General features: G+C 50.8%; 1 protein-coding gene across 1 annotated transcript; it reads left to right on the top strand.

The window, feature by feature from the left end:
* Positions 1–10,245: 10,245 nt before the first annotated feature.
* Positions 10,246–23,756, top strand: CSRNP1 (cysteine and serine rich nuclear protein 1). The gene is made up of 5 exons (XM_070359161.1): positions 10,246–10,432; positions 16,824–17,071; positions 20,435–20,694; positions 21,180–21,494; positions 21,591–23,756. The coding sequence occupies exons 2-5, from the start codon at positions 16,861–16,863 to the stop codon at positions 22,569–22,571; spliced, it is 1,767 nt and encodes a 588-aa protein (XP_070215262.1). The 5' UTR covers positions 10,246–10,432; positions 16,824–16,860; the 3' UTR covers positions 22,572–23,756.
* Positions 23,757–25,053: the final 1,297 nt, after the last annotated feature.

The following is a 25,053-nucleotide window of genomic DNA, read 5'->3' as shown; positions in this document are numbered from 1 at the left end:
CTGAAACAGTATACTGATCCAAAAGGAGTATTTATCCACTGTTGGGGGTGGGAGGCGGGGGTGGAAGGACGGGAGAGAAGTGGAGAACAACCTGGCAATCGGATCAGAATTTTAAATGAAAATGTCCTTCGACCTAACAGTTGCGCGTACAGTAGCTCTGTCACCTACTGACTTACCTTGGAAATCGTACAGTATCACTTCTTCCACAGTTTGCTCAAGACAGGTCATTAAAACCGGCCCATATTAGAGGCGAGAGGTATTACATTCCTTCTTTTGATAAGTGTGAAAGAATCTGCAGCCATGTTTTTAAACCATCACAGATGTTACTATTGTGGCCCTTAGTATACTTGTGTTTTCCAGTAAGTAAATTATCTCACGTCATATCTATCAACTCCACGTGGGAGGGCAGAGATTCACTGGATTCATTAAGATCCCGCCCACTCCGCTCCTGAATGAACCTAGGGCCCTGGTTCACTGCACATCTCCGTAGATGGTACAGAAATCAATTTCCTCTTGCAGGAGCTGGCCCTGGACATTGTGCTCCAGTTCCATCGGATGGCATCCCTGTTGGCCCTACAGAAACCACCATGAACACATGTGAGAATTGTGTGAGGGGGATATGAGTGGCGCATGGCAGGGTCTGCTACACAGACAAGCAATTTTGTTCCCATACATTTCATAAATGTGAGGTCAGTGATCATTTCCACAGAAATCCCATTATCTTTATAGTCATCATCATGGTTTTGTAGGAGCACCTGTACACTAGAAGTGAGTCAGCCAGTTCAGCTCAGTTCATAGTAAAGAGAATGCCATTGACTCTAGTTCAGCTTGGTTAAAAGATTTTCACATCTTTTACGCATGATTGTTTTCATGTGTTATATTTCCATTTTATTGTTACTATTATATGGTAGTATATCCCCAAATCATAAAAATGGATCAGTAGTTTAAAGGAGGTTCACTAAAGCATAAAAATAGTATTGAAAATAGCAACAAAAATACTGCAGTATAAATTATGACCACATATACCAGGGTAAATGAGTGTGTAGGATGAGATAATTTTATACAGACAGAAAAAAAGAAGAAGTGTGACTCAGATATGGTAACGAATACTTGAAAATGGAATTTTGTTAGTTGGTAATCATCTCCTTTAGCCCCAGAGGGATCATCTCTTATGAAACTTTGTCAAATAGTGGCAGGAAGCCCACTGAAACTTTTCGCATCCTCTTCACATCAGATCCTGTAAGCTAGATAGAAAACCAATCAAGTCTTTCGCTAATATGGGTAAAATGTCCAGTGTAGTAAGGATACATTTTGTCACTAAAGACAGAGAAAAGGTAAAACCCAGAGAGGCATCATTCAAGTTGTCTACCTTACAGTGGAAACTAACACAATTCAAACCATGACTTGTAAACTGAGTCGTAGGCTACTGAGGAAAAGCAGAGCAAGCTCCTGGCAAAATTACTTGATCAAACAACATTTTTGGATGTCACATAAAATCAATGGCACATAGTGTGAAAGAGCAGTGGCTGTCCGGAGTGAGTACTAGCAGACAAAGGGCTTTATTGTTGAATACAAACCACTTGTGGCAAGCTTTGTTCATTGTTGATCCAGAAATGTATTCCATCCCTTCTTTCCTAATAACAGATTCCTGATTTTGATCCATGCACCAAGGTCTCCAGTCTCAGGCAATTAATTACAAGTGGTCTAAATCAATCATGACCAGCCCATTTTCCACTCTCCCAGTCTCCCTTGTTGTTTGTTACATGAGATCCAGTTCTAGTCGATGAAATATGATGACAAGTCTGCTGAGGGTATTTCTATAAAAAGTTTTGGTTTTGTTTTTTTAGAAAATGGATATACATGCTGGTATCCCCTGCCTTCCCCCTTCTTCCTAACTTAACCATGGTCATGATGCTTGGGCAGCTGTCTTGCAGATATGAAGCAACCAGCAGAAGGTAAAATCTGAGAGAATTCTAGAGACACCAGTACTGACATTATGTCAGTGGCTGCTGCTGCTACTGCTGCTAAGTCGCTTTAGTCATGTCCGACTCTGTGCGACCCCACAGACGGCAGCCCACCAGGCTCCCCCGTCCCTGGGATTCTCCAGGCAAGAACACTGGAGTGGGTTGCCATTTCCTTCTTCAATGCATGAAAGTGAAAAGTGAAAGTGAAGTCGCTCAGTTGTGTCCGACTCTTAGCAACCCCGTGGACTGCAGCCCACCAGGCTCCTCCCCCCATGGGATTTTCCAGGCAAGAGCACTGGAGTGGGGTGCCATTGCCTTCTCCACCTTCCAACCTTCCCATTACAATACACAAGTAAATGGTACTAGATTATTGATCATTGAAAGCATTCCTATTGGGTGCAATACTAATGTGTCAGGCTTGCCACATATTTTCCAAAAACACAGGAGGGAAATGTACCTGCTGACTTTTTGTTCTACTTCTCACTGAATTTCTTTGCAAGATTAAATGACTGAGCTACTGGCTTCCAGTTGGGTTCAGCCATGGTGAGGCCCAGCAGAGAAAGGAGAGGGAAGAGAAAGAGATCAAGGCATTTAGTCCTTTGGTTTCCTGCCTGTGAGTCTCTGTGGGTTGGATGTATCCTCTAGTGGGGGCCACTGGTCTTCCCAAGGCAGCCAGCCTATCCAGTTCTCTCCCTTATAGTAACCTCCTGGACCCCACCTTCAGGCCTATTTGTAGTAACAGCTCTGCTGCTGCTCATCCAGGTTACTGTACCATCCCTTGGGGTGCTCCTACACCCATATGTTTGTAAGTAGTCCCTTTGTAAATAAGCTTTCCTAAAATGATACTGTTTTGAGTGTGCCATTATCTCTTGGTACGCTAACTGATGAGATTTAAAAGAAAACACACACACAACTTGCATCTGAACACCAACCACACACGACTGTATTCACAAAGACCAGCTGTCAGGCAACAATCTGGCTCCTGATCTCGATATGTGCAGAAGCAAATAGCAAGAAGAGTCAATGCCCTCCATTCATGCCTCTCCAACTATGCCTTTTCAGAAGACTGCGGAGACATGGACAGAAAGTAAAAGACACTGTTGAACTAAGTATGCTGGCTGTTGAGGGTAAGATATTCACATGAGGTTTTGAAATAAGAGATGAGATACAGCATCCCTTTGTGGTGCCGATAGCTCTTTGCTGTAGGTGGCTGGCTCACTCAAGAAGTATCTCAGTGGCACATTCAGATCTTGATTATCCTGAACCTTTGGCTTCAGGGCGAGACTATAACCATTTTTCATGTTGAGAATATTAAGAATTTTGTTGTTTTTTGTTTGTTTCTGGGGATATCAAGAATTCGAAGACAGAAGTATGGTGGCAAAGCTCAGCCCTTTGAGAATATGACTCTTTCCCTACATTTGAAGGTCTTCTCTTGGCAGAGAAATAAATCAATATAAAGGCAAGCAGTGGAAAAATTAAAAACAGACTATAAACCTTCAAATCATCAGACCAAAATACAAACACGTGTGCTTACACACACACACACACACATCAAAGAAAACAAAAAAAAAATACACATGTAAAACATAGAAAACAGAGGAAGCATTAAAATAAGAAACACAGCAGAAGATAACATAAGTAAGCATGAATGATACATGTTATATCAAGAAATGTAAATAAGGATAAACCCATCCTTTAAAAAAAAAGATTCTCTCGTCAGATCATAAAACAGCATTCTATAGAAGAGAGACATCTTTACCAAAGTAACTCAGAAAAGTTAAAATATAAACCAAGGTATACAAGAAAATACTGAGCTGAGACTACAGCATGACCATCACGCACGTGTGCTCAGTGGCTCAGTCGTGCTCAGGACTCAGGACTCTTTGCAGCCCCATGGACTGCAACCTGCCTGACTCCTCTGTCCATGGGACTTCCCAGGCAAGAATACTGGAGTGGGTTGCCATTTCTTCCTCCAGAGGAACAGTTACCATCAGCCAAGGTCAGATTCAAAACAAAATTGTTAAATGAGAGAAAAGGAAGTTAAACATGAGAGACATTAGAAATCTAGTTTTTGGAAATCTCTAGACACCAAATAGCATAGCTTCAAAATCAAGAATAGGATATGAGTTGAGAATAACAAAATACATACAGCAAATGCAAACAAATTTGGATAAGACACAAGTACATTTTAATCGACTTCATCAGCTCATGACCTAGTAAGAAACAAAAGATAAAGAGAAATGTGGGGAATCTGAATAGTAACTAGTAATTAAATATGATAGAACATGAGGTACAAAAATCTCAGATAAAATACTACCAAATATAAATTAACAATATCTTCAAAGAATCATCCATTGTATCCAAGTAAGTTCATTCTAGTAGTGCAGGTGGTTCAATATTAGGGACTCTGTAATAAAATTGACCATATTAACAGATCAAAGAATGGGCTTCCCTGGTGGCTCACTGGTAAAGAATCCACCTGCCAATGCAGGAGACACAGGTTCAGACCCTAATCTGGGAAGACCTCACATGCCGCAGAGCAACTGAGCCCATGCACCACAATTACTGAGCCTGTGCACTAGAGCCCAGGGAGCCACAGCTACCGAAGCCTGAGTGCCCTAGAGCCCACGCTCAGCAAAAGGAGAAGCCGCCACAGTGAGAAGCCCACACACCACAACTAAAGAGTAGTCCCCACTTCCTGCAACTCGAGAAAAGCCTGTGTAGCAACAAAGACGCAGCATAGCCAAAAATAAATAAAATTATGAAAATAATAAAAACAACTGGCTATTAAGTGTTAACCACTATTATGAAAAAAAATACATCAAAGGAAAACTGCATAACATCTCAATATGTGCCAAAAAAGGCATTTGAAAAATGTCCCATATTAATTCCTGCTTAAAACAAACAAAACCTTGGGAATTCCCTGGTGGTCCAGTGGTTAGGACTCCATGCTTTCACTGCTGCACCTGGGTTCAATTCCTCAGGGAGGTAAGCTCCCACAAGTCACACGATGTGGCCAAACAAAAAAATAACAAAACCATAACCGAATAGCTAAATTACATACAGATGATGTGACTGAAAAATGTACTACTGTTACAGACAAGAGAATTTAGGATGATAGCAGTTTACAAAGGTTAATATACAAAACTCAGTAGCCTTTCTTTACATACATAAAAAAAATACAACTTATCAGAAAATAGAAATTGCAGTTACAACGGCAATCAAAAAATATTCAGAACAATATTTAAAAGACATATAAGGGCCTTTATGAATATTATGCAGGGAACATTAAACTGAGCTTTTGAATAGCAAAACCCAATGTTATAAAAACATCAATGTTCAATTACTGTATCAATTCAATGTGATTCTAACTAAAATACAGGACTTTTTTTAGGGGCGAGCTTGTCCAAAAATGATATGAAACTCAAATGAGGAATTAAATAAGGAGCCTGGAAAGCCCTGAAAAAGAAATGTAATACGATGGGGTTACATCTATCACATGATAAAACACATTCTGAAATTATAATTTGTAAAGCAATTTGGTACCCAAAGATGAAACAGACAACCCAGTGGACCAGAGTAGAGAACCAGAAACTGATTCCGGAACATATGAGAATTCAATTTCTGTTTAAGGTGACATTTATAGTAAAAGAAAAAGGTAGTAGGAAAATTTATCAATTAGGGGAAAAAAAGAAAATGGAAACCCTATACAGTTCCTTAAAGTAGATTCCAAAAAGATAAATGATGTATAAATGTAAAATAAGATCATAAAACTCTAGAAAAAAAAAATGGGTGAATTTATCTGTAATATTATGACAAGGGAATGTAATACACAAACACCAGGATGCCTAAAGTAAATGTTTAAGAAATGCGACTACATAAAAATGTAAAACTTCTGTATGATAAAATACACTGTCAACCCAGTTAAAAAGCAAACCAGGATTAAGGGCCACATGTGTGACAGACAGAAGGGCTTCTTTCCCTAATCCTCAAAGACATAAAACAACAATACAAGTAAAGAATAGAAAACCGTGATTTAGAGGGAAACACAAATGGCTTATAAGAACCTCAATTTCACTCATAATTAGAGCAATGCAATTAAAACAGTAAGATCTCTTCTTGGTTTCTCTCATCAGATTGGCAGAGATCAATAAGTTTGATAACACTCAGTGCCAGGGAGGGTGTTGGGAAACAGGCATGCTCAAATACTATTGGTTGAGAGTAAAATTGGTGCAACTTTGGGGAGGGCGATTTGGCAGCATCTGTTAAAACCCTTTGACCCAGAACTCAACTGCTCAGATTTTCAATCCACAGATCTAAACTAAAAAGTCTTCCTGTTTAAATAAACAAGAATGTTGGAGAAATGTGCTTGAAGACAGTCCCCTTTACTTGGGTTTCACTTTCTACAACCTTAGCTCAGTGGGTCTCATCAGAATCAGTGGAGGGCTAGTTAGAACTTAGGTTGCTGGGTTCCCGCTGCCCAAGTTTCTGATGCAGTGGGTCTGGGGAGGACCCAGGAATCTGCATTCTTAACAAGTTCTCAGGTGATGCTGGTGGCTGCTGGCCTGGGAGTCACACCTTTAGCCTGTTACTCCTGAAGGTAATGTTATCTACCTCTGTGCTTTCATTCTGCCTGGTTCTTAACTTCCCATAAATAAACGGCATCATAGTTATTCTTCTTTGTGCTTGGTTTCTTTTACTTGACATACTGTTTTTAAGATTCATCCCTATCATTATATGAGGCCATTGTTTGATTCATTGCTGTGTACTATTTCATTGTATGAGAAATTGTAATTGTTTCTACTCACCTACTGGACATTTGTGTTGTTTCTAATTTCAAGCTGTTATGGATAAAGCTGCTGTAACACTCTTGTGTCTTTCAGTGGACAGAAGTGCTTTTTTCTCTTGGGAATATATGGAACAGTAGAATTACAAGATCATATAATTTAGTCTTAGTAGGTATTGCCAAATTATTTTCCAAACTGATTGTATCAATTCACTGTCACACCAGTGAGGTATGGCAAATCTGGTGAAATCTCAATCTTCCCACATTTGATACTTTTAAAAAAAATTCTTTTTTTTTTTTTTTTGAGCGACTCACACTTTCATAATATTATTAAGACTTATCAAAGCTGTTCATAGCTTATGGTGAATGATGTTGGATCCGTGGTCTCCAAAGAAGATTTAGCTTCAAGATCAGGGACAAGGCTTGATCATGCAGAGCTTTTGTGTGGCAGAAGTTTTATTACAGTGAAAAAGGACACAGAAAGCTTCTAACATAGACATCAGAAGGGGGACAGGGAGTGCCCCCAAATATTATCCTTTTAATCTTCATCTTTCTGATGGAAATGAATCAATTTTTTATTTTAAAAAATATTATTTAAGATGAGGTTTTTTATTTACCTAAAATTGGGTGGTCTGTGGATGCTGAATGTTTGAGAAACTTGTGGGACTCCCCTAAGTATTCAGAAATTCACTGAGGATGTGTGGGTATGTTTCTGCCTATGCATGTGCCATAGTCACAAATGGATGCTGCTCCAGACCCCACCCTCCTTGCCTTGGAACAGACCCTTCATTTCCCTACCAACAGGAAGAACTTACTTGTGATCCCAGAGGAAGATGTTTCTCATCATCAGCAAACATCTGGGGAACATCTGGTGAGCCCATCCCAGGACAGGGAGATGCTTTTCTAGGGAAAACACATCACTTATTTGATTCTTTTTATTCTATATTTTCCCTTATTTTTCCCTTCTCTTCCTGCCTCCCAAATCCTATCGACCATTGGGCTCCCTGCTCTAAGCCCTGACTCCAGCCCTTGCCAACCCCCTGCCCTGGTCTCTGTTCTATCTGGTTTCCCTCATAAACAGCTCAGCAGATGCAAACTGAGATAGCCAGAGACCCTCATTAACTCTAGGGCTCAACCCTGCCCAGTTACCTGATCAGCAGGCAGCATCTTCTAGAAATTAACTCAAGGAATGTTGAAGGTGATGGCGTTCTCAGGTCTAATGCCCCCACTTTACAAACTGGAAGACTTGGGAGAGAGAGAGAGAGACAGACACACACAAGAAAGGAGAACTCCTGGAAGAAACGATTCCTTGGGACCAGCAAGGTCTACAACCTAGCAGACATAGGAGACAGTGCAGCTAAATATTTGAAGGGGGTGGGAGTGGGTGGGTGGCCACACGCCTAGTAGCCCTAAGGGCTGAGTCACCTCCAGCAAAGGACACTCAGCTCTGTAGCTTTTCAACTCCTTCCAGGGCTGTCTCAGCCACACCGAGACTCCCCACTTCCAGCCTTGACCTCTCCTTGAGCCCCGGCTCTTGATAGACATTTACCCCATAGACAATCTATTCAATACCTTTTTTGTTCTTAAGGAGCACAAGCAGAAAGGATAGTCAGGTATGGTCCCTGCCCTCTCAATGCTCACAGACAACTCACATGGAAATGCATAAAGAAGCCATATATCTAAGTGGGTGCAAACCAGGCTGGAGATTAGCATCTTTGGAAGTTTAAATCAGGATGATCAGGACACACCCCAAGAACTGACTGCTGGCAATCAGGGCTGGAGTGCGGTTATCAAGGGCGTGGGTTGGGAGTGCAGAGGTAAGGGCAGAACAAACTTAAGAAGGTATAGAACAGAACACCGCGTGTGTAAATTAAAACTACTGTGTGGTTGTACCGATGTTACAAATAAAAAGACAGACTGACACACGTCAAAGACATGAAAATGGAGGCGCAGGGAAGGGAGTGGGGGGTGGGAGTTTGAAGAGAAAGAGGTGAGGCTGCAAAGGTGGGGCAAAGGCCTGCTTATTCCAGCTTTGTAGGCCCCGCGGAGTTAAGACTTCATCCAGAAGGCGCTGGGAAGTCAATGGAGGGTGGGCTCCAGCCATCCAGACATTTCTCCCTGCAAGCCCCCCAGGTAGGCACATTTAGGCATCCGAGAAGGACAGGGACCCCAGCCTCCCCCAAACTCCATTCTTTCTTGGCAAGGTAAAGGGCAGGCAGACCCTTCCTGACCCCCTCTATATTCACATCTGTGGCTACAGGGGTCCTACCATCATCTCTACCTCAGATGCCAGGCAGCCAGCACAGGTCACCCCCACCTGCAGTTAGGTAGAAAGGAATCCTGAGGGCTGGGCTAGTCCCAGACAACATTCATCTAGGACAGTCAGAGAAGAACCCAGAATGCAGCGGGAGCCGGACTGGGAGGGGGAGGGTCAGGCTCCCACAGAAGGCTCCCTGGAGGAGGCAGTTCGAGCTGAGAGACATTAAAGGAGATGGGATTCTGGTAAGCAGCAAGAGGGCCGGAAGGCGTTCCAGGCTAGAACAACACCTGCAGCAAAGATGCGAGGGGAGAGACGCTCAGGGCACGCGTGGTGGGTAGGGGCTGACCACAGCGGGTGGCCTTCTGGCCCAGAACTTGCTGCTCGGGCATGCACACACTTTCCCCGGTGCAGTAATACTGCGAGAGTTGGCCCCAAGTCAGGAAAGGCCTTGGCGGGAGCAGAGCAGGCAGTGGGCCATTTTAAGTGGCCAGGGTCTGGCTCAGAAGAAACTAGAGTTGTTTTTTTTTTTTCCAAGAAAGGGATCTGGTAGCGGTGGGGATAGTGTAGGCTGGTTCCAGAAACCCCTAGCTCAGGGCTTCTGCAGAGTCTCTGGCTCCTGAGCAGAGGTGAAGGTCAGGACCAAGGATGACCTGCTCACCCACCTCACCCACCTCTGGTTCTTCTCCAGATTATACTTTTCAGGCGGATCTGCGGGGAGCGGGGGTAGGGGGAGGTGGTAGGAAGGAGGGTGAGGAAGGAACTTTTGACGGGATTACAGTCAACTGCCTCGGGCGAGGTTGGGGTCAAGGCGTGTAAGGGCCCTGGGCTATGCCACCGCCCGGTGGCCTGACAGACGCTGCGCGCCATTCTGGGCCTCAGTCTACCGATCTGTAAACGGGGGCCGTAGGGAAAGGTATGGACCTTCCCGATCCTGCTCCGCCGGCGGGGAGCGTCGGCGACTCTCGGAACCTTCGCCGGAGAGGGCCGGGAGGAGGGCAGCGGAGGGGGCTGGGGGCCGAGAGCGTCCGCGGCGCCGGCTCAGGGTCAGAGTCCGCAGGGAGGCAGGCGACCGCTGCGCCGGCTCGGGCTGGAGCGGGGAGGGGCGGGGCCTCTGAGGCGGGGCGGGGAGGGGCGGGGAGGGGCGGGGCGGGGCGGCGGGCGGGAGGCCCGGCGTGCGTCAGCGCCGTGAGTCCCGGAGTTTTCCACTGACGAGGAGGGCGGAGCGGCGGGCGGGGCCGGGCTCAGCCAGTCTCCCGCCGCCGCCGCCGCTGCCGGACGCGCAGAGCGAGGGGCAGCTGGGCCGAGTGCTGCCCTCCGAGGGAGCTAGCGAGAGAGCGAGCGAGCGCGGGGTCGCGGCGCAGGGGGCGTTCCCGACCGGGACGTGGGTCGCGGAGTTGCCCTTGCCCAGCGTCCGGACCTCAGGTCAGTACCGGGGGCTCCGGGCCGGTGGGACAGGACTTTGGGGAGGGGGCGTCCCGCATGGAGGGCACTGCCCCCAGCCCCTGACGTTTCTCCCTCGCCACTTTGAGAGGGCACCGGCGCGGGGACAGCCCGGTCCCGGACGGCGCGCCGCGGCCGGAGTCCGGAGCCCGGGAGACGACAGTCGCAGGTTTTCTGCTGCCCTCCCCCCGCCCCGTCGCCGGGACCCCAGGAGGTCCCGGCGCCCCGACCGCCGGGCGGGTGGCGGCCGAGCCGGGGTTGCGCGCGGGTGGCGGGGTGGCGGCGGGCGCGCGTCCGCGGGTGAGTTCCCTTTTGACCCAGTTGCCTGAGAACTTTTCAGAAGTTCCTCGCGTGGCCGGAGCAGGTGACATTTGTCGCCTTCCTCCTCGGGCTCCCCCCGGGGGCGGGTGCCAGGGCTGCGGCGAGTGCCCGGCGCCCGTCAGGGAGGGAGTTGGAGGGATGATCGAGGAATGAGGCTCCGTGAGTCACGGACCCCGGCAGGCGGGGAGGGGAGGAGGAGGGATTGTGTCGTACGCTCACCTGTTCGTCAGTCACCGTCACACGCAGAGGCCACCGCTGTGAGTCACGGGCGCAGCTAGCCGCGGGCACCCTCGGGCACACGTAGGCTTCTCCCACTCAAGTCTCCCTCCCCAGCACCTGCTTCCTCCCGGTCCTCAGTTTCCCCTCCCCGGGGCCCCTTCCAATGGCAGGACACTGTTGAGATGCCCACACCACGGCAGCCGTCACACACTTAGTCACTCCGGCTCCCCAGCGCGTCACACACACAGCCCACACTCCTGACACAGAGGGTCCTTCCCTGGCTCCCCTGCCCACCCGACACCTCCACTCAGATGTCTCACAGCCCTCTCAAGCAGAACTCATCCCTTACCCCAAATCCTCAACATCACTGCCCTTTTTGTCCCCACCTCCAGAAGTCACCAGGTTCCCTTCCCCTTTCTCCTAAGCCTTTGGCTTGTCATCTCTAACCCACCTCTGGCAGCTCCGTCCAACCCGTCACACCCCCTCCTGTCCACCCCCTCCTGTCCCACCCCCTCCTGTCCCACCCCCTCCTATCCACCCCCTCCTGTCCCACCCCCTCCTGTCCCGTGCTGAGCCATCTTTTTAAAATGCAAATCTGCTATTGTCACTCCCTACTTCAACCCTTCAGTGGCTTCCTGTGCCCTTAGGCTAAAGTCTGCCCTGTCAGCCCTGGCTCCCAAAGTCCCCTCCCAGGTAGCCCCTTCCCCTCCATCTCTTTGCCTCTTGCTCCTCAAGTCCCTCAGGGTTCCTATGCCCCCCTCTCTCTGGAACTTTTACTCCATCCTACCTTTTCCTCCGAGAGACCTGTTTTCACTCCGAGCTGTACCCCTTCCTGGCCTCCATTCCAGCACTCAACAGGATTCATAACTCATTTTTCTATTCCCTAGTAAACTCAAAGCTTCCAGGAGGGCAGTATTGTCTGTGTCTTGCTCCCTGTATTCCCAGCGCATGACACAGTGCTTGGTATGTCATAGGCACTCAATAAATATTTGTTGAAAGAATGAATGGATGAATGGCAGTGAAGGGGGCCTTGCTTAGGTGGAGGATGCAGTCTCTGTCAGGTGCAATTCCCCTTCTGCAGGAGCAGTTGCCTCGTGTAGCCAGCAAACATTTGGCGCTGCCTCCCCAGTGCCAGGCCCTGGAGGCCAAGGCTGAGGAACTGTCCCCTCCCCCTGGGGGATGGGTTGGGAGGGGTGGGGATGTACGGGCCTTCTGCTTGCCCTCTCTGGGCTGCCGTGGCTGTTCTTCTAGCCAATACCCATGGGGGTGTGAGGTGCTCAAAGGTGTCCTCCCCTTCTCCCAGGAAGTACTTCCTGGGGGCCTGGGGTCATGTGACCCCAAGTATTGGGGAGAGCTGGCCAAGGCCTGGGGCTCTGAGGTTAAAAGACACATTCTTCAGATTCCTGACAGAGGGTGGAGGCAGCTGAAGGTGCCCCTTTCCAATACCAGCTCTGACTTGGGACTGGAGCATTGGGACTGCTGAGGTCGAAGAGGAGTTGGTGTGACTTTTCAGAAGCCTGGGGATTCCCGCCCCTTAAACAGCCTTTGTTTGCTTGGTATCCAGGGTGAGGTGGCCTTCCCTCAGTTCACACAGTGTGGCCTGAGTGTGTAGATAATTGTGGCGAGGAGGGAGGGAGGCACCGCCCCCACCCCCCACCCCCCAGTCCTGGACTGTCAGCTCCTGTGAGTGGTGACGGCAGGGAGGGCCTGATTCTCAGGGCCCAGGCAGATCCCGGAAGAAGCCTGGTTCTCTTTGATTCAGGGTCTGTCTCCGGGGCTCCTTGGGGGTGTGGTATTTCTGTCTGGGCCAGCTCCTGGGAATTGCTTTTCCTTCCTCCAGGACCCTCGGAGGGGGCTGTGCTCACCCTGGGAACAGTGCCACGGTCGGTAGGGATCTTGATTCCTGGGTAGCTGTGGAGGGCCCCTCCCCCACCCTCTGACTCACTGTCTGACACTTTTCTTGGACTCTTCCACTATCTTTCATTCCTTTTCTGACTTGGCCTCTCCTTGTCTCTGGCTGAGTCTTTTGGTCTCATCTGCCTCTGTCTCTCTCAGCCTTTGGATTCTCAGGTGGGGCGCCCGAGCACAAGATCCAGGGGCTCCTCCTCACCGCCACCCCGGGTCAGGGAGGACGTGAGTCCCCATTTCCAGGTCTGCAGATTTTGCTAGGTGCTCCTCACTAGGAGGTGCGTCATGGCTATGGCTCCCCAGTGTCCCCGTCTGCGTCCCTGGAGTTTACAACCCTCTCCCCTTAAGCTCCCGTTCTATAGACATCCCTGAGACAGAGCCACGGTGTCTGGCTTGAACGGGCTTCCCTAACACTCTTTCTACTTGTTTACTATTGGGGAACCTCCTGAGATGCCTGTGTTGGCACTTGCTGGCAGCAGGAGCTTCCTTTTCCTGCCCTCGGAGCTACCCCCTCCTGGGTGCTATTCTTGCTCAAACCCGCAGGCTGGGGGATGGGCATGTCCGCCCTCATCCCTGCCCCAACTAACTGTGACCCTAGCAGGAGGAGGGCACACTGACCAGTGGACCCCAGAAACCTCATGTGCCTAAATCGTCCCTCTGTGTATACTGCAGTGCCAGCCTGCCTACCTCCGATGGTCCTCAGGAGCCTTCTCTGTGCCAGACTATTCCAGGCACAGGCACAGTGCCGACTAGCAGAGAGGCCTTCAGCCCTGCACGAGGGAGATGAGCAGTGAGGTGGTCACGGGAAGGAGCCATAAGGGCCTTGATGGGGGAATCCCATGGTTCACGGAGGCCCAGAGAGGCATGTAGTGGGGAGGAGGAAGGGTGTCAGGGAGGCCCTCTGGGAGATGACTTCTTAAGGGGATTGAGGCTGGGTTCCAACTTGTGCAAAGGCCAGGAGTGAGAAGGTCATGCCTGTTAGGGCAACTGCAAGTTCAGCTGGAGTATAAAGTGAGGGGGTTGGGAAGAGTCTTGCATGAGTCTGGGGGCTAGGCATACTTCAGCCTCTTGGAATTGCGGACTTGATCCTAAGGGGGCGCCCCTTAGGGAATGATTCTCTGCATGGAGATGGTGGGCAGACACTTGGTTTAATAAGATCATTCTAGCTCCAGGGTAAAGAGTGGCTGCAAGGAGAGGGCAGGAGACGGGGGACAGTATCAGTGGGACAGAGACGTAAGGGTAACAGACTTTCAGAATTGAAGGTGACGTGTGTAAAATGCACACAGTAGATGAATCTTAGGTGTGCAGTGAGATGTTTTAGTGGAACCGCCACCCAGACAACACAGAACACTTCCAGACACTACTACCCCCTCCCGGCCCTGGGAAAATTCCCTCATGACTGTCTCCAGTACATGCCCTTTTCCACCCCCTGGGTAATCACGATTCTGACTTGTATCATCACCGATTGGGTTTGCCTTTTCTTCAACTTCATTCACATGTAATCTTGTTTCTGGCTTCTGTCACTCACCATGCTATCAGTGAGAACCATCTGTGTCGTGTGTATCCAGGAGCTCGTTTTTTTTTTTTCCCCCCTCGGTGTAGAATGACACATTCAGCAAGCATTTACCACTGTTCTAAGAACCTGACATGGATTGATTCACGTAAACGTCCCAACCCTATTCGGTTGTAAGACAAATTGAAAACCCAGAGAAGTTAAGGAACTTGCCCAACATCACCCAGCCAACTGATAGCCACTCCAGGGTTCAAATGTGAGCAGTATGGTTCTGGAGCCGAGGTTCTCTTCACACTCTGCTGGGCAGCCTCTGTGATACCTGCCATGTCGGTGCCTGGCCTTGTGTGGATTGAATGAGCTAATGTGTACTTACAGGACTGGGTGACTGGATGTGGATGGAGGGCGACAGGAAGGAGTTGAGGATGACTGCAGGTTTCTGGCTTGAGTAACTGGGTGGGTGGCAGTGCTGTTACTAAGATAGGGAACACAGGAAGAGGAACAGATGGCATGGGGAGGTGGGGAACAGAGACAAGGGGTTCGATATGGGGCCTGCAGAATTTTATGTTTCTAAGGGGTGGCCAGGCAGAGACCAAGTGAGCATTTGGTTTGAGGGAGTCTTTGGCTTAGGTGTGTGACTAGGAAGACATTCAGCACCCTTTAGGCAGCATCTGGAGTTGGGGAAGAGATGGGATCTCACAGTGGGATTGTGGTAAGGACAAGATCCTTGGGTGTGGTTTGTCGTGTGTGTTTCTGTGTCTGGGTGCCTCTGGGTTCTGCGCGTGCGCTAGCATGCGTGTGTGTGTGTGTGCGCGTGCGTGCGTGCGTGCGCGCGTGCACACATGCATCTACCTCTGGGCCATGAGTTCCCCCATCTCCTGGGAGAGTCTTCAGGTCAGCTGAGAGCTGGGTTGTTTTTGTTTGTGGTTTGACCCTGGGAGAGGTGGGGGGGTGCCAGGCCTGAGAAACTATCTGCTGAGAAGCCCCCGGAAACACCTGTGCGTCCTCTTCCCCTGGGCTCAGCATTGTTGGAGGGTTGGCAAGTCGCGGAGCTTGGGTTGGCAAGTCGCGGAGCTTCTCTTGCTGCTCTGGTGCCTGTGAGGAGAGGCTGTCCCTGGGATGAATTTTACCCAGTAAGTTGGTTTGACAGCACACTGCCTAAGTCTGGGATCCAGGGACTTCGTGGGAGGCTAGGCCAAGGGGTGTTTCGAAAGGACACCTGAGCAGGGGAGATTGCCAGCCTTCTGGTTGGCTTTTCCTGTTCGCTGTCGTTTCCTGTGCTGCGGTGGGGGAGGGGCTCCCAGCACTGGGGCCTCTGCGCTGCCGTTTCCCCTTCCTCCTGGTGGCCTCCTGGGGCCCAGCCCTGAGTGCTCACTGGGTATCTGGGCTCAGCCCTAAGGACCAAGTCCTTTGGGGATTCTCAAACAGTGGGAGAGGCTGTCAGGAGAAACCCCAAGTCCCCTTCCCTCACGTGAGGCCAGCCAGGCTGTGAGAATCTCTGGTTGCTCTACTGAGGAGGGCTGAGACCCTTAAAGGGGAGACACAGCCAGCGGTGTGTCCTGGGGTGCTCCAGGTCACCCGACTGCAGACAGGAGGAGCATGGAACCTCAGCGTGGCCGGTCAGTTGCACTCCAAGAGGGTTTTTGTTTTTTAAGGGCAGAGTATACTTTCCTTTGAAAGTTAATTCAAACAGGGTTAGAAATTGGAGTGGAAGGCAAGAAGAAGGTGAATTTTGAAGATCAAACAGGAGATATTAAAGAGCCACGAAGCCCAGGTGGCTCTGGTCCCACAGTCAGGCCTGGAGGTAGGGGACTTCTCCTGTGGGCGGGGGTTTCTAAGGGAAAGTCTGAGCAGCTCCATCACAGGAAAGTTGTGTGTTGGAAATCAGGGGTGGTGTCCAAGCCAGCCTGTTCCCTGGAGTGCCCTGGTCGGCCTGGCCCTGAGTGAGGGCCTGTCACCAGTGTGTGCAGGGCGGCGTGTCTGTGGGTGTGCTGGGAGGGAGGAGGGGGAAGCAGCCACTGTACAAGGGCTGTGCAGGCTGTCGGCATGCACCCGGCCTCACACACACAAAGGCACACAGATGCAGCCGTGTGAATCACCCAGCCAGTGAGTCAGCCCCCGGGATTCCTGCGGGGGAATGAGCGAGGCCAGGCTGAGGTCTGTCGGCCCATCTGTTGGTCTGGTGTGTGTGTGTGCGTAGGTGGGTTACAGTAGGTAGTAAAGGGGAAAACTTCGTTGGTGCAAGTCTGCAAGCGCCAGGGTGAGGGTTTGAACCTCAGGGCTCCATCCAGTGCAAGGCAGCCTCCTGGAGTCCTGGGCATCCTTGGGGGGGTGGTGGGAGAGGCGATGACTGGGCCTGGGTGCCCACCTCCTGCCCTCAGGCCTGCACCTAGAGCTCTCCCGTTCTCATTCCAGGCTGGCTGTGCCCAGGCCCCAGAGCACCCTTGCCACCATGACCGGGCTGCTGAAGCGGAAGTTTGACCAGCTGGATGAGGACTCGTCCTCGCTCTGCTCGTCCTCCTCCTTGTCCTCCTCGGGCCACCACTCCCCTTCCTGCTCCCCCAGCTCCTCGGTTTCCCCGGCCTGGGACTCGGATGAGGAGAGCCCTTGGGATCAGCTGCCCTTGCCTGACCGTGACTTCTGTGGCCCCCGAAGTTTCACTCGTGAGTCTCTCTGCCCTGGGTACCCCATCGCACCCCTCTCTCCTTCCTCAAGATGAAATTGGGGGCGGCCCTGATGAAGTCGTCCCGGCCTCTGGAGGTTGTGTGCCCCCCGGCTTCAGCTTCCCTGCCTGCTCCCCAGCTCATCCACTTCCTGTCCTACAGAGGTCACTCGGGAATGCCGGCTCCAGCGGCATTCACCTTTGACCTTGGGACTCTCCAGCTTGGAGTCATCACGTTCAGGGCAGGGCTCCTTGGTGGCCCCAGGGCCTTCCCGCCCAGCTCTGCCCCTCAGTTCCAGTTTCGTTTCTCCCAACTGGCTCCCTGTCCTCTAGCAGCTGCCCTGCCCAAGTCCCACACCCCATGCTTCTGTGCTGCGGGGCCTGTCAGGCCGGTCCCTCACCTGGCAAAATGCTGTTTGGCTTTGCTTGAATGCAGTGAGAAGGTTTTTTCCCCAGTTTGTTTTTTAAGTTTACATGATTCTGATTTCAAACTGACAAAGAGGCCCTAGAGTGTTTCTCCACCTTATTTGTCATTATTGCACCCCCTCAACACCAAGGAGCACATGGAGACATTTCTTCTCTGATGACCCCACCGTGATGTCTGAACACCACAGATATGTCTATTTATGGACTATATGCAGAGCTGTACACTATACGTGAAAAAGTATAGTTTTTAGCAGATACAGTCTAATAGTACATTAACTGACTCAAGTACTATGGGTTTACTGTAGAAATACAAGGATGCTTTAATACTGTAAAATCTAATCATATAAATTTACCAAATGACTGTGTCAGAGGAGGAAAAATATGAGAGCTGCTGTTTGATAACATGTAATATTCCTTCTGGCAAAAGGAGAAGAGGATAGCAGAGGATGAGATGGTTAGATAGCATCACTGAGTCAGTGGACATGAATTTGAGCAAACTCCAGGAGATAGAGAAGGACAGGGAAGCTTGGCGTATTGCAGTCCATGGAGTCGCAAAGAGCTGGACACGGCTTAGTGACTGAACAACAACTACAACAACAATATTCCTTCTAGAAAAAACCCTTAGTATGATAAGAATAAGTAAATTCTGCCCTAAATGATAAAAAATACATGTTTCAACCCAAAACCATGTATTAGGATTGACGAGGAAACAATGGAAACAGCCCCACTAAGTCAGGAACCAGCTGGGGGCACTGTCTGTCACCACCGTTTGTTAACATCATTCAGGAAGTGCTAGCCAATTCAGTTAGTAAAGAAAATGAGAATTAAATACACTAGATTAGAACAGGCAAAAGGCCATGATTTGCAGGTGGTCGACTACATGATAAATTCAAGAACAGGTATATAGAAAACCTATTAGGAGGAAATTCCCTCAGATAGCTGGGTACAAAATTAATATTTAAGTCTAAATATATAGCATCGCCAAGGTTTGATGGTAACTTCTTATGGTTCAAACTAATAAAATCAGTAGTATACAAATATATGTATCGAATATGCCAATACATTGCTTACTAACTGACATACTTAATAACTTATAAACAGTAGTAGACCTTTCTGAGCTTGTTGCAAAATGCAGAAGTGATAAGGGAAAAGCTTAATATACTTTTGATTTCATAAACCATAGAAATTATTTTGTAAAACCCCACAAGCAAAAATAACTAAAATATTTGTACAGATAGGTTAGACTGGTTCAGTTCAGTTCAGTTCAGTCGCTCAGTCCTGTCTGACTCTTTGCGACCACATGAATCGCAGCACGCCAGGCCTCCCTGTCCATCACCAACTCCCGGAGTTCACTCAGACTCACGTCCGAGTCAGTGATGCCATCCAGCCATCTCATCCTCTGCCATCCCCTTCTCCTCCTGCCCACAATCCCTCCCAGCATCAGAGTCTTTTCCAGTGAGTCAACTCTTCGTATGAGGTGGCCGAAGTACTGGAGTTTCAGCTTTAGCATCATTCCTTCCAAAGAAATCCCAGGGCTGATCTCCTTCAGAATGGACTGCTTGGATCTCCTTGCAGTCCAAGGGACTCTCAAGAGTCTTCTCCAACACCACAGTTCAAAAGCATCAATTCTTCGGCGCTCAGCCTTCTTCACAGTCCAACTCTTAACATCCATACATGACCACAGGAAAAACCATAGCATGACTAGACGGACCTTTGTTGGCAAAGTAATGTCTCTGCTTTTGAATATGCTATCTAGATTGGTCATAACTTTCCTTCCAAGGAGTAAGCGTCTTTTAATTTCATGGCTGCAGTCACCATCTGCAGTGATTTTGGAGCCCAGAAAAATAAAGTCTGACACTGTTTCCCCGTCTATTTCCCATGAAGTGATGGGACCGGATGCCATGATCTTCGTTTTCTTGAATGTTGAGCTTTAAGCCAACTTTTTCACTCTCTTCTTTCACTTTCATCAAGAGGCTTTTTAGTTCCTCTTCACTTTCTGCCATAAGGGTGGTGTCATCTGCATATCTGAGGTTATTGATATTTCTCCCAGCAATCTTGATTCCAGCTTATGCTTCTTCCAGTCCAGTGTTTCTCATGATGTACTCTGCATATGAGTTAAATAAGTAGGGTGACAATATACAGCCTTGACGTACTCCTTTTCCTATTTGGAACCAGTCTGTTGTTCCATGTCCAGTTCTAACTGTTGCTTCCTGACCTGCATACAGATTTCTCAAGAGGCAGATCAGGTGGTCTGGTATTCCCATCTCTTTCAGAATTTCCCATAGTTTATTGTGATCCACACAGTCAAAGGCTTTGGCATAGTCAATAAAGCAGAAATAGATGTTTTTCTGGAACTCTCTTGCTTTTTCCATGATCCAGCGGATGTTGGCAATTTGATCTCTGGTTCCTCTGCCTTTTCTAAAACCAGCTTGAACATCAGGAAGTTCACAGTTCACGGTGATTAATGTCTAACATATATACAAAGCTCCTACAAATCAGTACTTTAAGAACTATAGAGGGACTTCGGTGGTGGTCCAGTGGTAAAAACTGAGCTCCCACTGCAGGGGCACACGTTCAGTCCCTGTCTGGGACTAAGATCCTGCATGCCTTGCAGCACAGCAACCCCCACACCCCCAAGAAAAGAACTTTAGAAAACAACGAAGGGGACCTGTAAATGGCTTCTAAAGACGGGAAAGACGTTTAATCTTAACACATGCTCTCATTTGGACTCCTAAATAACAATGAGCCAGTGTCGACACAGGGTGATGTTGGACTCTCACCAGCACCAGTGTCAGCCAGGCTGGCCTAAACTCAGATCCATTTCTCTTCTGGGTGGGGTGGGAGGGTTGTGAGCAGAGATGGTTCAGCATCACTTCCCGGGGGTTAGGCCCTGCTTCATGGAGAACTAACGTCTGCCCCTCCCCTGCCTGTCTTCTAGCCCTGTCCATTCTGAAGCGGGCTCCCCGGAAGCGCCGAGGCCGAGTAGCCTTTGATGGCATCACCGTCTTCTACTTCCCGCGGTGCCAGGGCTTCACCAGCGTGCCCAGCCGTGGCGGCTGCACCCTGGGTATGGCCTCCCGCCACAGTGCCTGCCGCCGCTTCTCCCTGGCTGAGTTTACCCAGGAGCAAGCCCGGGCACGGCAAGAGAAGCTGCGCCTACGCTTGAAGGAGGAGAAGCTGGAGGCACTGAGATGGAAGGTGGGGAGACCCTCTCCGTGGCCTTCGCCCTCGGGCTGCTCTAAAGTCCTAGCCTTGGGGGGGATAAGGGTCATGGTGGTTGCCATATTGCTTCTTCTGTATTTGGGAGGCCCATGGGGCTGACTGATTTGATGAGAGTCTGCTGCAGATTTTCTCTAGGCAGATGGGTATAGAAGGGCTCCTATTGCAGGGCCAGTGGGCGTGGTACCTCAATCTGCCTGACCTTACTGGGGATGGGGAGTAGATGGGCCATAGGGGCATCAGTGTATCTGTGTGTCTCGGGGAAGGGGTTTGTCCATGAAGTGGGGAATAAGGCAAATAGGAACCGTCTTTCTGAATGCCCTGAGGGCGTGTTCTTGGCTGTCCCATTCACTACGGCATCCACAATGCCCAGCCCAGAATAAATACTCGGGGGCATTTATTAAGTGACCGAAGCTCTGGGGTCATGTCAGCCTCTCACGTCCCTCCTCATTCCCTGGACACAGCTCTCGGAGACTGGGGTGCCCAAGACGGAGGCCGGCCTGCCGCTCACTGTGGACGCCATCGATGACGCCTCTGTGGAGGAGGACTTGGCGCTGGCCGTGGCAGGCGGCCGGCTGGAGGAAATGACCTTCCTCCAGCCCTTCCCGGCCCGGAAGCGACGGGCTCTGCTGCGGGCCTCTGGTGTGCGGAGGATCGACCGAGAGGAGAAGCGAGAGCTGCAGGCCCTGCGCCAGTCCCGGGAGGACTGTGGCTGTCGCTGCGACAGAGTCTGTGATCCCGAGACCTGCAGCTGCAGCCTGGCGGGCATCAAGTGCCAGGTACTGGGGCTCGGCGGGGCTGGGAAGGCAAGCCTGGGTCGGGGACTTCTCCGGGCTCCACCGGATCTTCACTGGAACCTCTGTTTTGCTTTACAGATGGATCACACAGCGTTCCCCTGTGGTTGCTGCAGGGAGGGCTGTGAGAATCCGAAGGGCCGTGTGGAATTTAATCAGGCTCGAGTTCAGACCCATTTCATTCACACACTCACCCGCCTGCAGCTGGAGCAGGGGGCCGAGAGCCTTGGGGAGCTGGAGGCCCCAGCCCAGGGTGGCACTCCCAGCCCCGGCGAGCAGGTCTTGGCCTCTGCGTTCCCCCTAGCCAAGCCCCCTGTGAGCAGCGAACTGGGAGACAACAGCTGCAGCAGCGACATGACCGATTCATCCACAGCCTCAGGCACCAGCGAGGCCCTGGATGGCCCTGCCCGCCTGGCCCTGCCCGGCCCTGGCTTCCAGCCTGGCGTGGATGATGATGGCCTGGCTCGTATCCTGAGCTTCAGTGACTCTGAACTAGGTGGACACGAGGAAGAGGAGGAGGATGGGGGTGTGGGCGGCCTGGACAATCTCAGCTGCTTCCACCCAGCTGACATCTTTGGTACTGGTGACCTCACTGGCCTGGCCAGCTGGACCCACAGCTATTCCAGTTCCAGCCTCACGTCAGGCATCCTGGATGAAAATGCCAACCTGGATGCCAGCTGCTTCCTCAATAGCGGCCTTGAAGGCTTGGGCGAGGGCAGCTTCCCTGGCCCCTTGGTGCCAGCCAGCACGGACGCCGGCCAGAGCAGCTCAGTGGACCTCAGCTTGTCCTCCTGCGACTCCTTCGAGCTGCTCCAGGCCCTGCCAGACTATAGTCTGGGGCCCCACTACACCTCCCGGAAGGTGTCTGATAGCCTGGACCACCTCGAGGTGCCCCACTTCACCTTGCCTGCCTTCTCTCCCCCTGCGGATACCAGCACTTGCTTCCTGGAGTCCATCATGGGCTTGACTGAGCCCGCTGCCGAGGCCCTGGCTCCCTTTGTGGATGGCCAGTTGTTTGAGGACACCACCCCGGCGTCGCTGGTGGAACCTGTGCCTGTGTGAGGGTTAGGGTGCCTTTTCCTGGCCCCAAGAACCCTGTTGCTGCTTTGTTGTAATTTGGGGGCTCCCCAAGGTCTGTATGTAATGGTCCCCCGTTGGCTGGCTCCCATGTGGGCACTCCTACTAATTTTCATGCAACACTCTGGATTGATTTATTTATTTTTGTAACTTTCTATGCTGAAGTGGGGAGAGGGGGGCGCTTCCCCTTTCCGTTGCCCGGCCCCCCTATGCCCACACCTTCTCTTCTACATCCATGGCACATGCCAGGAGTGAGAAGAAGTGTGGCTTCCCTAGAGCTTTGCAGACTCCTTGTCCATCTTGTATGATGTTCCTAAGCCCGAAGACAGCCACCTGAGGCTGACATCAGCCACCTCTTATGGTTTCTTCTGCCACCCTGAGCCCTAGACTCATGGGTGACTGGATCCTCTGGACTGTGAAGACTATAATTTATTTCCCATAATTTATTTGGAGACTAGGTGGCTGGCGAGCAATGCTGGTGTCGGGGGTGGGACACAGGACCCTCTCCGCCACCTGCAAAGTCCCTTTGCCTGATAGTCCTGCAACCCTGCCCTTGCTGGGGCTTCGGTGTAGACCAGGCATGGGTTTCCACCCTCTGTCTAACGTGCAGCAGCCCTGCTCTGGATGGCTGAGCGAGTAGGGGCAGGGGCTGGGCGGGGCTGGGCCGGGCTGACCAACCGTGACCAAAACCGTCTTCTGCTCCACACATCCCCGCTCCTTCCTGTCCTCTGCCCATCTCTCCCTCTACCCCCGCAAAGGCCGCAGCTTTTATTCCAAGGCTGTAAATGTAGGAGGGGGAAGCAGGAGGCCCAGAGAGGGTTAAGGGGCTGCCTCAGGGCCCACAGTAGGCCCTGGACCACTCAGGGCTTTCCGGGCACTGCACCCCAGCCTGGTCCACCTGCCCGCACCCTAAGGCCAGTTGGCCAGGGGCGAAGGGGGCTCCTTATGGCTTTCCTGCCCTTTGTTTGCTGATGTTGGATTTTGTATCATAATTTCTGTATTGTCTCTGAGTATTAGAACTATAATTTATTCATTTTTCCTCTGTGTCTGTGCCAAGAAGCCCAGGCTCTGGGCCTGCCCTCCTGCCCAGCAGGCCTTGCCAGCCTGCGAGCTTGTGGGAACACCTTGTACCTGAGCTTATAGGTACCAATAAAGAGGCTCTATTTTTAACAGCGTGGTCTGCATTTGTGGAGCTTGGAGCACAGGTACACAGGAGGTGGTGAGGTGGGAGAGGGAGGGGGAGACAGGCCCTGCAGGGCAGTATGGACATGGAGGCTGCATCGGGGATAGATATGGGGGACACAGGCCCTCTTTCCAGGCCAGCCAGTCAACTCAGAGACGGAAAGCCAGCTAGAAGAGGCTGGCCAGGCAGATGAACCCGTCTGAGGGGTCACCTGGGTGGTGGTGGGGAGCAGCAGCAGAGCAGTCTTTTGGGACCGGGCTGTCTGCTTGGGACAGACACACCCACACCGGGCTGTGCCCAGGCCCTGAGGGTGAAGTCATCCCCTCGAGGTGAGGGCGGGCAGTGGGATGTGGCCGGCGCAGGCCCTGTGTAGGACTGAGTGGCAGAGGTCCCCAGGGGCTTGAGCACCGGAAGCTGCAAAACGTTCATCTGCACCAGCCAGACCTGTCTGACCTGTCCCTGGGAGCCCGGGCCAAAGGCCAGACGAGCAGGCTGCGCCCTGCCCCAAGGAGCCCCAGTCTGGGGGCTGGAGGAGCAAGGCTGACCTCAGCTCTAGGAATAATGATGATTTATACAAGTGCTGGACAGAGGAGCCTGGCGTGCTGCAGTCCATGGGGCCACAGAGAGGTGGACACGACTTACGGACTGAACAACAACATAAGCGCTGGGAGGGGGCACCCAAGAGGCCTGACCTGGTTTCCTTTTTCTTGCTCTCATCCTCTGCCTCTGGCCTGTGTTGGGCTCCCCCTATTTCCTCTCTATGGTTTACAGTTAAGAGTATGGACCCTGAATGCCGGGGTTTGAAACCCTGCTGTTACACTAACTAGTGAGGTGACTTATGCAAATTACTTCCTGTCTGTGTGCCTGGATGTCTCCCAAACTGTCTAAATAATAACGTTACTCACCTCACAAGCTTGTTCAGTTCATACATAAACCGGCACTCACGGGAGCGCCTGAACTTGCAGGCCTCTGGTGCATATCTGTGACTTTCCATTCTGTTTTCAAGTGTCTACCTCTCCTTCTGTAGGTTTTATTCTCTTCTGCCAGTTCTGTGACCCTCTAGGTATGTATCTCTTGCCTCAGGATGTGTGGACATGGTCACGCAGTCCTATCGTCAGTGGAGTGGCCATTACAGAACTCATGGTTTGGAGTCTGGCCTGCAGTGGGGCCGCCTGTCCCCAGAACCAGCTTAGGCAGGGACAGCCAGGTCTGAGGCATCTCAGGGTGGAGTACCCTAGTTCATTACATTGCCTTGTGTACCCTGGAAGCCCGACACGCTTGTGA

Source organism: Bos mutus, chromosome 22 (genome assembly GCF_027580195.1).
Source record: "Bos mutus isolate GX-2022 chromosome 22, NWIPB_WYAK_1.1, whole genome shotgun sequence".
NCBI lineage: Eukaryota > Metazoa > Chordata > Mammalia > Artiodactyla > Bovidae > Bos > Bos mutus.
This window is presented reverse-complemented; position numbering and strand designations above follow the sequence as displayed.